General features: G+C 42.2%; 2 protein-coding genes across 3 annotated transcripts in view; one reads left to right on the top strand and one right to left on the bottom strand.

Moving 5' to 3' along the window:
* The first annotated feature begins 543 nt into the window (after positions 1 to 543).
* Positions 544 to 12,430, top strand: tgfb3 (transforming growth factor, beta 3). The gene is made up of 7 exons (XM_072366130.1): positions 544 to 1,341; positions 5,378 to 5,541; positions 6,793 to 6,922; positions 7,065 to 7,172; positions 10,690 to 10,840; positions 11,370 to 11,523; positions 11,615 to 12,430. The coding sequence occupies exons 1-7, from the start codon at positions 996 to 998 to the stop codon at positions 11,771 to 11,773; spliced, it is 1,212 nt and encodes a 403-aa protein (XP_072222231.1). The 5' UTR covers positions 544 to 995; the 3' UTR covers positions 11,774 to 12,430.
* ttll5 (tubulin tyrosine ligase-like family, member 5) overlaps positions 12,084 to 15,224 on the bottom strand; it is a 54,734-nt gene continuing 51,593 nt past the window's right edge. For both annotated transcript variants that reach the window (XM_072366128.1, XM_072366129.1), the window contains exon 31: positions 12,084 to 14,210. In XM_072366128.1, the coding sequence (XP_072222229.1) occupies positions 14,158 to 14,210 (53 nt within the window). In that variant the 3' untranslated portion in view covers positions 12,084 to 14,157. The remainder of the gene's footprint in view (positions 14,211 to 15,224) is intronic.

Raw genomic sequence — 15,224 nt, 5'->3', positions numbered from 1 at the left:
TTTTATACACAGTGGAGCCATTGAACGGTAGCAGGATGCTGCAGATCAGAGCAGCAGGCTGAGCCCCCCTGTGCACTGTTAAAACACCGATTGTTAACTTTGGCCCTCTATCTATTTATCTGTATTTTATGTTTTAATCAGTGAATAGTGTCACATATTGTCCAAAAACTTTAACATTACAATCATGTACTCAATGAAACCCCCTCATTCAAGGTAATGTTCATTAAATGATTGTATGCAGAAACATGACTTTTTAGATCATATTCATAAAATACACATACACAGAGGTATTTGTCCTCTCCATCTGCCGAGAGGCCAGAAAAGAGCATATTCCCTTGACAAATCTATGCAATCAGATGAGTTTTCTTCTTTTCGCTATTGCGAAACCTTTTTTGCGCATTCAAGTAAAAAAACAGATTTGACAACATCAGGTCATAGTCTTTTTCGGCACATTTCAGAATAGGACTGGGCTTATTGTCCCAGCACGAGTTATAAATTGCTGCCCCTCCCTCCCAAACGTCACAGCTTGTGGCTATAAAGTACGGGTGAGAAAAGAGAGCTCCTGAGTGTGTTTGAGGTTGGACTACGGGGAGATAACAGGCGCACTGGCTCCACAAGCGCAAGTGGATGGGAAAAGCTCAGTGGAACGGAGAAAGTGAGACACGGCGCAGAGACTGGCTCCATCTGAATTAAAGCAAAAAGGGAGAGATGCTTGAATGAGACAAGGGGTAATGAAGAGGGCAATTAAGGGTTCTGATGAAGAGTTGAGATTATTTTCCAAAATGACACGGATTTGCGCTCATTCAAATGCGCATTTTGCAAAAATGACATAGCACTTGAGAAAAAATGGGATTCCTCCAGGAACAGAACTCGTTCACGACCTGAAAGAAAAGCTAAAAAGGGATTCTATTCAAATCGGAATTTGGTTTTGCTTTGTTTTCTTCTTACTTCTTTTACTTGACAAGTGTCGGTCGTGAGTACTCGCATAGTGAAATATGAATCTGGGCAAAGCACTTCTGTTTCTCCTTCTCTCAAATTGTGTGACAATGACTTTCTCGCTATCCACTTGCACAACTGTGGACATCGACCACATAAGGAAAAAGAGAGTGGAGGCGGTCCGGGGACAGATCCTCAGTAAACTCCGGATGACCAGTCCGCCTCAGTCAACAGGTCCAAGCCAGGTACCGTATCAGGTTCTGGCCCTTTATAACAGCACCAAGGAGCTCATTGAAGAGCTGGGAAGAGACCGGCAGCAGAGTTGCGGACAGGATAACACAGAGACTGAGTACTACGCCAAAGAGATTTACAAGTTCAACATGATCAATGGTCCTCCAGAAAACAGTGAGTTTTTTTTTTATCAATAATTTTCACTTTCCAATTTCCACTAAAAGTGTATCTGTTAAGACGCAAGCATGGTCGTGATTTTGTTTTTAAATTCTGCGTGCCCAAAAACCACTGATCCTCTTTTTTAAAACTCACTTTTTTAAATAGACTAATGCAAGGAAAACAAAAGCCATTATCCTGCCAACACAGGTCCCCAGAATGATCCAAATCCACTAGTGTCTTTGCGACTTTTACGCACAGACGCGCCAGTGGAGCGTCGTGCAAAAGGAGAGGGCAGAGTAAACAGTCTAATTGGAATGAGCACCATTCCACATACATACCTCACACTAAAGCCATGGGAACTCCAGCTTAAGTCTGACACATTCCTAAGCGAGGAAAATTCTCAGGCTGTTGAGTTTAGTATTTATTGCCAACTCTAATACCTCATTTCCATTTTCTGGCCGTGTGTCCCCCAGTATTTTTCATCCACTGTTGCTCACCTCTATTTCCCCCACTATTTCTTTTGAGTAGCTGCGTGTTATGATCCAATTCCCTTGTTCATCCATATTGGTATTTCCTGTATAAACTCTGGCCCATTGATTGTTCCATAAATCAGAAGCAGAAGCTCACTGAGCGGCGGATTCTCCAGAGGGAGGTCGGTTTTAAGTGGAGCAGTTGGATCTTTGCCGATTCACGGTCAAAGGTCAGCGGGTGTATGGCGTTACCATTTTGAAATCAACAGGTGTTTATGCTGTGCTGTGACACTGAGCAGAGCTTGAGCATAAGCCCTGAATCAAATCCATTTCACGGGTCCCAGAAAGTGCTTCTGACATTCAAAAATACACAGCTCGGGGTTTATCCGCTGGTCAGAGGTAGCCAGAGCTCCCAAAACAAACAGAGGTCTAAGGAGTGGGATCAGTGATGGCCAGGTGCCCAGGACACATCATAGTGTAGGCCATACTGTAGGTGATAATAGAAGACATGAACCTGACTTACTATTGACAACACTTTCTGGCCAGCAGCTAATCATCCAATGATGTTATTACTCAGATTAAAAGAGTGTTTCAAAAATACATTAATTAAAACCTTTCTCTCCCTTTCCATTATGTAATTTTACAGAAAGTTGGACATGTTGCATCTGTAGAAACATAATGTCTGTCACCTTGATCATTTTGCAGTGTAGTTCTTTTTCAATCCTGCTGGATATAATGAGTTTTACATGCACTGCTTTTGGAAGGTGGGAGTGTTTGGGAATGTGGTCAAGTTTTTGCTTTTTTTTTCAAGCACAGTTAAGAAGTTAAACAGAAACGTTTCTCTCATTCTTCAATGCACCACTTACTCCAGACTACTTTGCTAGACACTACTACTAATGGAAATCATTGCATTTGCCATCTATGAGTCGAAGAGGCAAAATTCAGAGATGGCAGCAGTTTAGAGCTGTTGTCAGAAGACCAATGTGTGAGGGAAGACAGCCATCTTTGAGCTTAGGGATGACCTGTAGCAGGATACTGACTTGCCCGTACCTTGCAACTCAGGTCATGCAGTTTCTGTGAAATTTCAAGCCAATCATTGACTCAGTGTTGGGTCAGTAAAAAATGAGGACCAGCGCTGAGGACAGCAGGGTATCTGATATATGGGATAGTAGAAAGATGATGTCATCTGAGCAAACAGAGACAGAGGACATTGGCCTCCTCCCAAAGAAACAGCATCTCTCCAACCAGCTTCTGCACGTTCACCATTTTTGCTTCCTCATGTTATATCAAGAGGGGAAAAGAATTGTTTTCTTCAGAGCAGAGGTCCATCACATTATTCAGTCTGCTGCAGTCTTGATGCATAGTTTGATTTCTGTACATTAAGACCATAATTACTTTGTGAGGGGAAGTCAGACCTCACCATTGGGTCATTATGCAAACAAATTCAAATTCCAGATGCTGGAATTTAAGTGGATAAAAAGCTCAAGCTAGAACTCGAGTACATTTCCAAAGAAATTGCTGCTATGCTTTATGAGATCTAGACACTACAGCAGCTGGCTAGCACCTGCCGACTTATGCTTCCTATTTCCTTTGTTTACCTCCCCGAAGCTCTGGAGAGACTGACATCACCAAGTATCCTCCGGACAAAAGGGCAAAGAGAGGTGATTCTTGGGAGCGTTTATCAGGGAGCTTCTATATCATGAGGATGCGGCTGAGCGTGTGTAAGGTGTGGCCGATAGCGTTAGGGCAAGGCATTTAATGCGAAGCTTTGCAGTAAAACTATGCAAATGTCTGTTCACAGGCAACTTGTCTGTGCAGATTTACCACCAAATGGCCCCAATAAAACAAGTCTATGATGAAGTTTTGCTGTCCAGCCTTTATATACACTTTTGCAAAGGTGTTAATAGGAATACACCCTCCTAAAATCCCTAATAAATAAATCTCCTCATAGAATGTGATCCAGGAGCTGTTACAGAAGTAAATCATTAGGGATAACAGGAGGTTTAATTAGTTTACTTACAGTGTTTCAAATATAAAGAGCCCTCTCACAGCCTTTTACTTCTGAGTGGATTTACCAGTAGAAATTAGACCCAGAAGAAGCTTACTGACATAAATCTGCACTGCAACAGTTTGCAGCCTCAGCTTGTGTCAGCATCCCAATGCTGAATCTGAGGAGCAATAATCTAAAAGTGTAAGGGGTCAAAAAAAATTAGTGAATGTATCTCATTTTAATTATACAAGCAATACCCTCTGCTCACCAACATGGAACAAATTACCTTTTAGACCATTGGCAAAAATAAGTCATAATGTGAAATCCACCTAAAACCATTGCAATGGGAAAAATGAGGTCATCCAAAAGGAAACCAAAGACTTGATTAGAATTTCAAATCTCCCATCGAAGTGGGGCTTTCCACCTTCTGTGGGGGAGACAAAGGAGGAGAAGTGAGGGGGGAGAATAAGTGGAGAGTGAGGGGAGGAAAAGGCTACTGAGGTTTCCTCCTTATAGATTGTGTGGAAACACTGGATAGATATCTGGCAGGGGATGATCGCTGAAAATGTCACCTATAAATAGGGAAAGTTGAAAAAACTCTGTGGAAACACCAGATAATGACTGTGAGGATGCTGAAATAGAATTCTGGGTCAAATGAAGTACAGATAGTTGGAGATGTGCGAGTTCCTTTTGCATGACACGGAAACAACTGCTGAGTTTCCATTTGTCCCGAAACTGCTCGAGGTGTAAATCGGCTAAAGGTGCAATACGCCTTTCAACCACCAGCAAATCTGAGGCTTAGTAATAAAGCTTAAGCTTGAGGTAATAAATTAACCAAGGCTTGGCTGTAAATGACTGTTTCCACTTGGCTCATAAAAAATTTGCTATGTGCTTGTTTTGCTCAACGCTGCATGTGCTTTGCCTGTTAAAATAATAAACTGCTTCGTGTTATAATGGCATAAAAAAAGGGAAAGGCCTCAATTTAACAGGAAGCTTTTCAGAAGGAATCGCTGTGTAATCACACTCACACACATAGACATCACACTGAGGTGTACAGAAGGGTACATCTTGTCAAGAGGACTTTTAGTGGAATTATTGTCACGATGGATTCTCCCTCCTCAGTGGTTGCTCAGGCATTGTTCTGCTCAAGCACGTGAGCCCAGGGAACATTTGGCTTCTGTCTGAGCCCTCAGAGCACCTGTTGGATGCAAGTGCTGGTGGGAATAGGAGGAGCACGCTCCTGTCCCTCTGTGGCCTGCTGCACTACCACATGGACCATTTGGTTTTCATTTCATGACTTCAACTTGTTGCTAACTCCTAACACACAAAACATTAGCAGATGGCTTGTGATAATGGCTCCCAGGAATGGACTTGAAACAGTAAAGAATTTAAAAAAAGACGGGACTTTAATTTTTATTTGCAAACTGGTAAAATTTGTGAAAAATAGGTTTTGATATCATGTTTGTATTGAGGCAACAGATTAATAAAATCTTAAACAGATAAAACAAAAAGAGTTTCTGTCTGATCTTCTTTAAAGGAGGTAACATTTTTAAAGGCCCCCGATGAGTCAGTCTCTCCTCTTTACCTGCAGATGACCTTCCCTCCTGCCCTAAGAGTATCACCTCCAAGGCATTTTACTTCAACGTGTCAATCATGGAGAAGAACGCCACCAACCTGTTCCGGGCAGAGTTTCGAGCGCTGCGGATCCCCAACCCCAGCGCCAAGAAAAACGAGCAGAGGATTGAGCTCTACCAGGTGTGTGAACTGACCGTTCATTTCCACTGTTAGCTGAGCGCAGGGGGTTTATGTGCTCTGTTTCTCTCCGAAGGCCTGCTTAGGTCAGTGAGAAAGATGAAAACATTTATATTAGGGTGTCCAACTCCCTCTCTGCTCTTTTCATGTGCTGATCATTATTCCATGTGCTTATGGTCCAATGGATTGTACATCAGGATAAATTTAAGAGCTTATGCAGCCGTCTTTAAGAAACCCCACATTACCATTCGGCAGTTTCTTCTTTCTTAACTGTCAATCTCAAAGGAGTTGTCCATACATGTTAGATCAAGAGAGGGTTTTATAGCTGCCTCTGCGCTTGTGTGTTTATGATCATTTCTTTAAAGTGTGTTAAAGCATACATCTGGTCGATGTCTGTATGGGGTGGCAAGAATGGCTTTTTTTCTGCTTCCTCGTTAATCTCCTGTGAGAGACTAGGAGTAATGATCAGGTTCCAACATTTCCTGCCAGGGAGACAAGCGTCTCCGGACTGCATACCGCCTCTGAGGCAAGGCTCTGGCCAGCACTGAATACAGACTGTCAGGCCCTGAAGATTGTTTCCAGGGGCCTAGGAGGAGATAGAGGCAGGGTCACCCACCGGTGGGAGTAAATGGAGCCGCTCACTCGCCCCCACACTTTTCAGGCTGGAGCTGATTGGCAGACGGCTGACGCTGGCAGTCCTGTGGCCCCTCGTTCCCACAGGAAGACAGATTAGATGCTGACAATGTTCAGGAACCTGGTTATCCATAGTGCTGCTTTGGAGCCAAGGGCTCATACCCACCACCCAAACACACATTTCTCACTACAGATAAACACCTTTGTCCATAAAGGTGCTGATGTAGATATAAATGTCTGAAACCAACTCTGTTATTTTCCTCCATCGCCAGTTTTGCGGAGTTGGGATCTTAATATGAATGCCCTCAAAGATACTTTCTTTTTCTGAAAACTGTGTGACACTGAATCTGAGAGGCTTAAGTCAAAGTTTGAATGGCTGATGTGAAATACGGCCAGTTTCTCATTGGCAAGAGGGTAACACGCAGGCATTAACTTGCAAAATGGGGATATCAACACAGGGAGTCACTTTTTCCATGAAGAGTAGACATTTGGCCCAAGGCATCCTGGAGAGTCTGGCTCAGGCAGACAGCCTTGATTCTGTGTGTAAAAAGTGTGTGCATGCGTGTGTGTGTGTGAAAAAAAGTTTATGCAGCTGGGTCACATTTTCATCTTTCCTCACAGATCCGCCAGAAAGACAACCCCAAAATCAAACAGCGGTACATTGGGGCAAAGAACGTTCTGACCAAGGGGACAACTGAGTGGGTTTCCTTTGATGTGACAGAGACAGTGAGGGAGTGGCTGATGGACCGGCGTGAGTGGGACACCTTAAGTTTTCCTCGTTTCACACCTTATTACAAATCCTGCCAATAAAGCATTCATTTAAAAATTAAGTCTAATAGCCTTAGGGAAAAATGTCATCTCCTCACATCCCTCTGCTCTTGATCTCTCCTCAGACACCAATCTTGGCCTGGAGATCAGCGTGCACTGTCCCTGCCACACTTTCATTCCTAATGGCGGAATCATTGAGAAAGTCAAGGAGGTGCTAGAGGTCAAGTTCAATGGTGAGATTACATTCGATACCTCAGTGATTTAAGTGGCTTGGAATTTTATCAGCTAGATTTCTTGTTTTTCCGAGAGTTTGTCATGACTTTTTCTTCCTCAGTTTTCATTTACACAAGTTAATGTGAACGACAATAATGTTTAAAGTTATTTAGCTTCATGCATACCTCCATAACACCTATTGTATTCACTGATACTATTCTCGTGTCAGTAAATATGAACATCTTTAGCATATTTTAGTACAAACACTGGAGGCAAACACAATCATTTGCCACCCACAGCACATCTATGGTTAAAACATTTATTTCTCTAATCCATGCAAAAATCAAAGTTGTGGTTTGAAGTTTGTTATCTACTGTTTGCTTTTTGGTTGTTCCAGATGAAAAGTAACCAGCTCGAATGAATTGTGTTAATGTCTTTGATCTTAGCTTAAAATTTCCACTTCTACATCAGACAGTGAGAAAGGTTCAAAGACGGCCATTGTTACGGTCAGAAAATAGGATGATCATTCTGCGGTGTGATCTATGTCTACCAGCCTAAACTCTGCAGATGGGAGCCAAACAAGCAAAACATAACTGAAATAGTTTTAGCAAAATTAGCATAACCTCATCTATTTTTCCCTAACAATGGACCCAGCCATGTTCCAGGAGACATTTCCTCCTCCTTGAGATTTTTTCCATAACCATAAAAACCACTAATGATAGAGCCAGGTTATTTCTTTGCTTCATTGTCTCTCATTGAAGCGTACAGGTGAATAGTGCATCCTGACGACGGTTTACGCATGCTCGACTCTCCTCATAGCCAACTAAAATTCAGCAGGTTTCATCATTGCATACATCAAACAAGATGTCGTAACAAAGTTTATTAGAGGCCTGCTGCAAAGTGTGGCTTGCAGCAAACTTATAAGATGGTTAAAATCGTACAGTATGCATAATCCACTTAGAATGGCTGCTTCATGCATGAGCCAGTCACCTTCCAGTCGATTCTCTGCAATGTCTTATATGACATGGGAGACTCCCACTGGCTGTAAACAGCTAGCCTGTGGCTGGGAGAGTCTAGTCTATTTCTTGCCTGGGTGAATAGAACAAGAATAGTTGTTTGTACACCTCATGCAAAACTAAACTAATGGCTGCTGGATTAGTACTCCAGCTGAGCATCGATCTTGCAACTGAGTTAAATATCTTCTGTTGCGAAACATACCGTGAAAGTAATAGTAGTTTTAAAGAACCCACACTGTGCTCATTTCCAGGCTCAAAGTTAAATGTTTGGAGTCTACTAAAGCTTACATGCTTTAAAGGGATGTTTTTTTTTGTATGAAGTACTTATGAGAAATCTCTTACCTGCGGTAGACAGCAGTCAGAGGGCACTTTGTTTGGAGAATGTGAGGCTTTCCAGTTAAATAGGCCACCAGAAGAGCACGTTTTTCAAAACAGAAATTTATAAGATTTAAGATGTTTTAGATTTTAAAAAAAGAAGAGCTTTTGTGGTGGCCCCATTTCGAGTAGCTTTAAGCTTCAGCTTTAGCTCACGTCAGGAAAGCTTCTGATTCTACAGTTTTCTGACTGCTGTCGGCTGCAGGTAACTGAATGTTCATAACCTCACATCAAGAAAAAAAGAGGAAAAAATATCTTTAATGTTCAAAGAACTTGTTATTTTTCTGATATTGTACATGGCTGCATCACCTCTTGTCACCTTCTGTTAGAAATGCTTAATGTGAGCTCCTGTCCCTTTAAGGCCCATCTCCATACGTCAGTCAGCATCTATCAGTTTTTCACCATACGTGTATTTGAACGCCATGTCAAACTTTAGAAAATGATCATCATTCATGAATCCAGACGATTTTAGGCAGTCTATAAAGCAGTATCCATTCATAATCTAAACATGACCTACAATTTCAACCCCATTTCCCTGTAAGCAGACAATACACAGCTGGATTCAAGGTGCATGTGTGCATCTGCTTGAATTTAATGTCATATAAGCTATTTGTCAAATGTGTGACGTGTCATTGCTCTCAAACTCTGGCAATTATATACTTTTGCTGATATGACTTGATGCTACCTAAAAAGCTCATTGTCAAAGAAAAAGTTTCATTAAAAAGCGAAAACATATATTAACATGCAACAGAACTCGGCATGCAGAAGCTGTGCCTTTTCATGAGACCGGTTTGAATGCCAAACTGGCCACTGGGATTCATGGTGATGCAGATAAATGAGGGAAGAAATACCTGGACTACAGACAAAATGTTTCCGGCATTTCAGGAGCAACTTCTTCTGTGAGGGAGAATAGATTCCTCTGGTGTGGACTGAAACTTTGTAGCTATTTTTATATGCACAAAAAAGGCTTCATAATACACTGAAGAGAAGTCAAACAATGAAACAATATGTCATCTTTGAGAAAGCATTTCAGTCTCAATCGAGCTTGGGTCTTTGTGTAGCTCTGTCATCATGGCCAGACTGTGGTCGCTCAGTCTGTGCTTGGTTGGGATTTGTTTCTGCTTTTGATCTCTTGGTCTCAAAGAAAAGAGATACCCTTCCAGTTTCTATTCACAATCAAGAGCCAGATAACGATTTGGTTTGTTTGACTTGTGTTTGATTTGTCTAAGTTAGAGATAAGCATCTCTGCTGTGAGGAAGAATTTGTTTTTTTTCTGAGCAGTGCTATTGAATTGGTTTATTTTTCAGATGATTTGCATTAGTGGGTCTCGAGACTGATTCGAGAGGTCCTTTTAGGCAAATCTTCTTCATATTTCAGTTTGTAAAACCTGTTTTCACAAATTTCCAAAATAATATTTAGAGTTTTTATGTATATTATAAATTCAAGTTACAGTACATTTGTGATTGTCCTTTCAATATGGTCTAATACAATACACAAAATAGTAGTACTGTTGGACGTACCGTTTGGTGATACCAGGTTGGCAAAGTGGGCTCTGTATTTTACAAAAGGCAGTGGATTATATCTTAAGTCACCATGTAATTGTGTGTTCTCCTACATTGTCTCTCAGGCTGAATAAGAGTTCTGACACCATCAAACACTTGTTTGATCTTGAAAAGTTTCTTTTGGTCATCAACATGTTCTTCAAGCAGCAATAGTCAATTAGGCGTTTTTGCGAAGATGATGAATTTCTTTTCTTAAGGGAAGAGAGAGGCATAGAGCATGGGAATAAAATTGATCTGGTATCTCACTTAGCACTGGGGCCCCCGGTCCTGGGAACAATCCTGACTGGGCTGGCCACAAGGAATGTGCTGTGACGGCGCTCAGACGTTTGGCCCCAAATTAAAGAGGGCCATACACATCCACCAGCATCTCTCCTGAGATATCAACTGCTTTAGCTATCAGGGATAGATTGGATGAGCAGACACAGGCCCGGGAGGGGGTTGGAAGTTAGAAGGAGCAGTGTTAAATACAGAAAGGGATGAAGAGTGAGACAGAAATAAGGAAAGCTGTGCCTGAAGATTGTCCTCATGTAAAAGTTGTGATTGTCAGCTTTTGTCTTTAAAAATCTCCTCGCCTCCTCCTGCAGGTGTGGACTGGGACTATGGTGATCCGAGTGTGAGAAATCAAAAGGAGCTGTACCCGCACCTCATCCTCATGATGCTCCCTCCCCACAGGCTGGATACCCACTCCTTCTCCCGCAGGCGCAAGCGAGCAATTGACACCAATTACTGCTTCAAGTAAGGCCTGAAAATGGAACGCACTGCTTTGGCTATTGTTCGTTGTCTTGAAGTTTGTGAAATAATGAGGACTGAACCAGCTCAAATGCTGGACATGAAAAGCCTTGCAGATAAGTGGCTATGATGTCAAATAGTGTCTAAGCCAAAGCAAAAAGAAATGGAAATATCAACTGTCACATCTGAAAAATATGACAAGGCAGAAGCACACATGGGCAGGGACTACATAGAATAAGCTTGTTAATTACTCAGACAAACATGACAGAGGCATAAAGCTGATACAGGATCTGTCCCAGTGTTACCTTCTCTTACATAGTGTTACCTCAGCTTTCGATTTTTCTTCCGTCAGCCAGACAGGCAGTACCAAAGACACCTGGGATGACTCCAAGAGGGAAAATAAGGGCACACCCAAGAGTGGAATTTCTGAACTTCTCTCTCATCTCTGACTGAGGCCGTAGGGAGGACATGTGAACAGCTTTTAAAAGTTGTGCTATCTGAAAATCAAGTGTAATCCTGCCTCTCTTTTCTGCAGCAATTATGAGGAGAACTGCTGTGTGCGACGACTGTATATCAATTTCCGGGAGCATTTGGGCTGGAGGTGGATCCATCAGCCAGAAGGGTACTATGCTAACTTCTGCTCTGGTCCCTGTCCATACCTCCGCAGCGCAGACACCACCCACAGCTCGGTGAGACAAAGCCCCACGGTACTTTTAAGTTCTGATGGTGTTCAGAAATAAAGTTCCTGATCCTCATCTCTTCTTCCTCTTTCTTTCACAGATGCTGAGCCTTTACAACACGTTGAATCCTGAAGCATCTGCCTCACCATGCTGTGTTCCTCAGGACTTGGAGCCCCTCACCATCCTCTACTATGTGGGTCGCTCTCCAAAAGTTGAGCAGCTTTCAAACATGGTCGTCAAGTCCTGCAAGTGCAGCTAAACTTCTGGGCTTCAAGCCCTGGCAAGAGAAGTGGGATGAGGCGGCTCGCAGCACTACTCGGACGCGGGCGGAGTTCAAGTGGGCAGGGTACATTTTCTCCTCCTTGAGTACCAACACCTTCCTCCTTAAGCCTTCCCCCAAGATCTCTCAAGGAAAAAAAAAAAAAAAAAAAGCAGACCACCACTCTGCTCACGATCATTGGCAGCATTTATCAAAACTTATCAGACACCACTTCATCAACAACACTCTCAAACCCATCAGACCTCTTGTCGACCCTCAGCATCGCCTTTTCACATCAGTATTTCTCATATTTGTTTGTTTTTTATTCCAGTATTTTGAAAAGCCTGTACCTCACATGACTTATCGGTAATCAAAGCCTGTTTTCACTGAAAGAGGAACAGGACAATCATTTTCTTGCTATGACCAATGCTTTTTCAAGGACACGAAATGGTTGAAACCAAGAACAGACTGAGAATGCAGCCTAACCTCAGCATGCGTCAAAGAAAGTAGGATAAAAACGATTTGTTTGCTGAGCGCAAACACTTCTCTCAGCCCCGACACACAGGACGCGTTTGAATGTCCGAGCTGGAAGCTGACGCTGTGCACGCCACATCTCCCTACACTGTTTGTTTAGGATTTAATGCTGTCGAATAAAAAGATGACGTTAGGAAGAAGAAAACATGCTGGAAAACAATCTTTATTTCCTCTTAGTATTTCCAAGGTTATGTTTACCTCTGTAATGCAACAGGATGGTGATTCCAGGGATTGTTTCATTTAAAAGTGAAGCCTTTCTGTTGTATGAGATGATGTATGTCACTAAGTGAACTCAACTAGATCACAAACTGTAAATGTTTTTATTACTCTTGGAAACACTTTTTTTTTATTAAAAAAAAATGGACAGTTGACAGTTGGATAGATCTGTTCGGTTTTCATTATTCTTTGACATTTACTGATACAATACTCATGTGTGATATCTTCAAGGTTTTCATTTCAATCTTGCTTGCTACAAACTGCCCAAATGGTCCCAAAGAAATATTCCATTTGCATGCATTGTAGGCTGTTTACAGTCATGAACAAAACTAGTTACACTATAACACCGAGTCTTGTGAAACAGCATGCACTGGCTTTAACAGTAATAAATCCACATCATGACATTCATTACGTTACAAAAAACAATCTACTACCAGTATTTTTTTGTTGTACTGCATTGCAAACTACAACCTGTGCACAATCAACATGATGAAAATCATCAGCTGAGAAAATCATGCACAAAATTCAAGTATTTCAGACAAAGTCTTCAAAAACAAACATACTGACATCAGAGATGTTTTATTCTATAAACTCGCCCTGAGTGAACTCACTATATGATCCCAGGTAACAGAATATCCATAAACGTATTGGTCTGCTAGTGTAGCATTAACCTTTAAGTCAGTGCATTACTATAATTCCTCTTTATGTTGTGTTTTGAGCTACAGAAAAAAGGCCAGGGAGACCTCCCCCCCCCACACAATATATTTTAAATAAATAATGTGCATTGCAACAATCATTCCTTTATGAAAACAAAAATATTTAATTTGGTCCATCCAAGAGAAAGAATGTCAACATAGAACATGTATTATAGACACGAAACAAGGCAACAACCAACATGTTCAAGCTCTATCAGAATCTTCAGGCCTACAATCAAAGACTGCTCAACTTTAATTCATTCGTAGTTGATGGGCAGAGATTTGGCAACTGGGGGGCTTCCAACATGGAGTGTCAGATGCAGGAACACACACATGTCAGGAACATCTCTTTATGCTCACAATGTACCAGTGAAAGATGAGAAACTGTGAAAGCGGTCTGAACAATACTTCAAAAACTCATCTCAAGTCTCTGATTACCCCTATCTCACCTGTTTTTTTTTATGCAAGGGGAAGGAAAATCTAGTAGCATGGCCAGGGGTGCACATGCAGCTGGCTAAGCAAAGATTTAAACACGGAATCCTGTAGTTAAATAGCAACTGGGCTTGAAGAACCATCTGCTGAAGGCTATCTGTCAGTGAAATCTTCCTGCGGCATCAGTAGCATGGAGGGAATGAGGGCGGGCAGCTGTTGGGATGTAGACTGATTGTAGCCAAGGGCAATGAAAAGAGGTGGGTGTGGGGGTTGGAGCTGCGCAACTAAATCCCAACCTGCGTCAAAGCTGGGCATTCCTGGCCTGGCAGACTATCATCTCGCATATCTGTGGCTACATCATAGAGAAATTAATAGGACCTTGCCCAATGTTTGGCATACTTTTATCTGTTGTCCTTTCCCAGAATATACCTCTGTGAGATGTTGTTACATGCAGAGACACCTGCCAGGCCTGCAGGGTGGCAGGATTTGCCCGTGTTTCCCTTCATGTCATCTATGAGAGGGCTCCTGGTTCTGGAACAGCCTCCGGTGCACCGAAAGACCTGGGAAACAGCAGAGGAAAGAAGGTTTTTAAAGAGCTGTGAAGGAGTAGTTAAAGTTCTGCACAAACAGAAATGTATGTCGAACCTGAATGACGTTTTTCAATTAAAACCCTCGAAGCGAGTGCTCCATTGATCTCTTGTTATTCATGGTCGAGGTGGCTACCAGCTGATGTGCTCTGTAAGCTCGCTTGTTAGTCTTTTGTCTGGCTGCTTCCTCGCTTGCAGCCCCAGATCCCCTCATCTTATCGCCTGGCATGCAGCCAGGTATCCAGCAGAAGAGGTATTCCAAGCACAATTAGAGCTGCTGTTTTTGTGCTCCCAAACAATATTCCCTTTCATTCATTCTCTGCAAACTGTTTGTTTTGCTGCTCTTTTACACTCTGGGGCCTGACTGTGCTGGAAAGCGAAAACATCTCCCTGACTTCCAATCTGATGACATGACAGAAGTTGCTTCCGCAAGCTTAGAAAAGGAAAGATAAAGGGACAGCATTCTCTCTTACACTCCAAATGACACCGGAATGAAGGTGATAAAACGGGAAACTAGGAGGAAACTAACCCTTAAAGTCACAGTGAGCTACTTTATCAATTACCAATCAACCAGGTTGCTAAATAAATCAAAATAGTTATAAAATTCCCCCAATATAACCTACTGAAGTACCAGGGAAGTACTATTGAAGGGATCAGTTGCTTAAGAAAAGTGATTTAGGCACACTGAAACCTCCAGTAAGTTGCATGATAGATCTGCAAAGATATCAGCTAGTTACTACGTCTTTTCTCAACAATGCTCTACAGTCCTGTAGAGGCCTAAGCTATCCATCCTGACATGATCAGACTCCCATTAAAGTGGCACAAGTGCTGCATTCATTTCCCTCTAAGACTCGAGCAATAAATCTCCACACAGTCACCAACTGTGGAGCCCTGAGAACTTCAAGGAAACCTCAAGGGAAGCATTGTAAAACACATGTGGTGGACATAATCTAGTTTTGTCAGCGTTCGTAGGTCCTCATCAGAGCC

The sequence above is a fragment of the Leuresthes tenuis genome, unplaced genomic scaffold, assembly GCF_036924035.1.
Source record: "Leuresthes tenuis unplaced genomic scaffold, fLeuTen1.0.hap1 SCAF_15, whole genome shotgun sequence".
Taxonomy (NCBI): Eukaryota; Metazoa; Chordata; class Actinopteri; order Atheriniformes; family Atherinopsidae; genus Leuresthes; species Leuresthes tenuis.
This window is presented reverse-complemented; position numbering and strand designations above follow the sequence as displayed.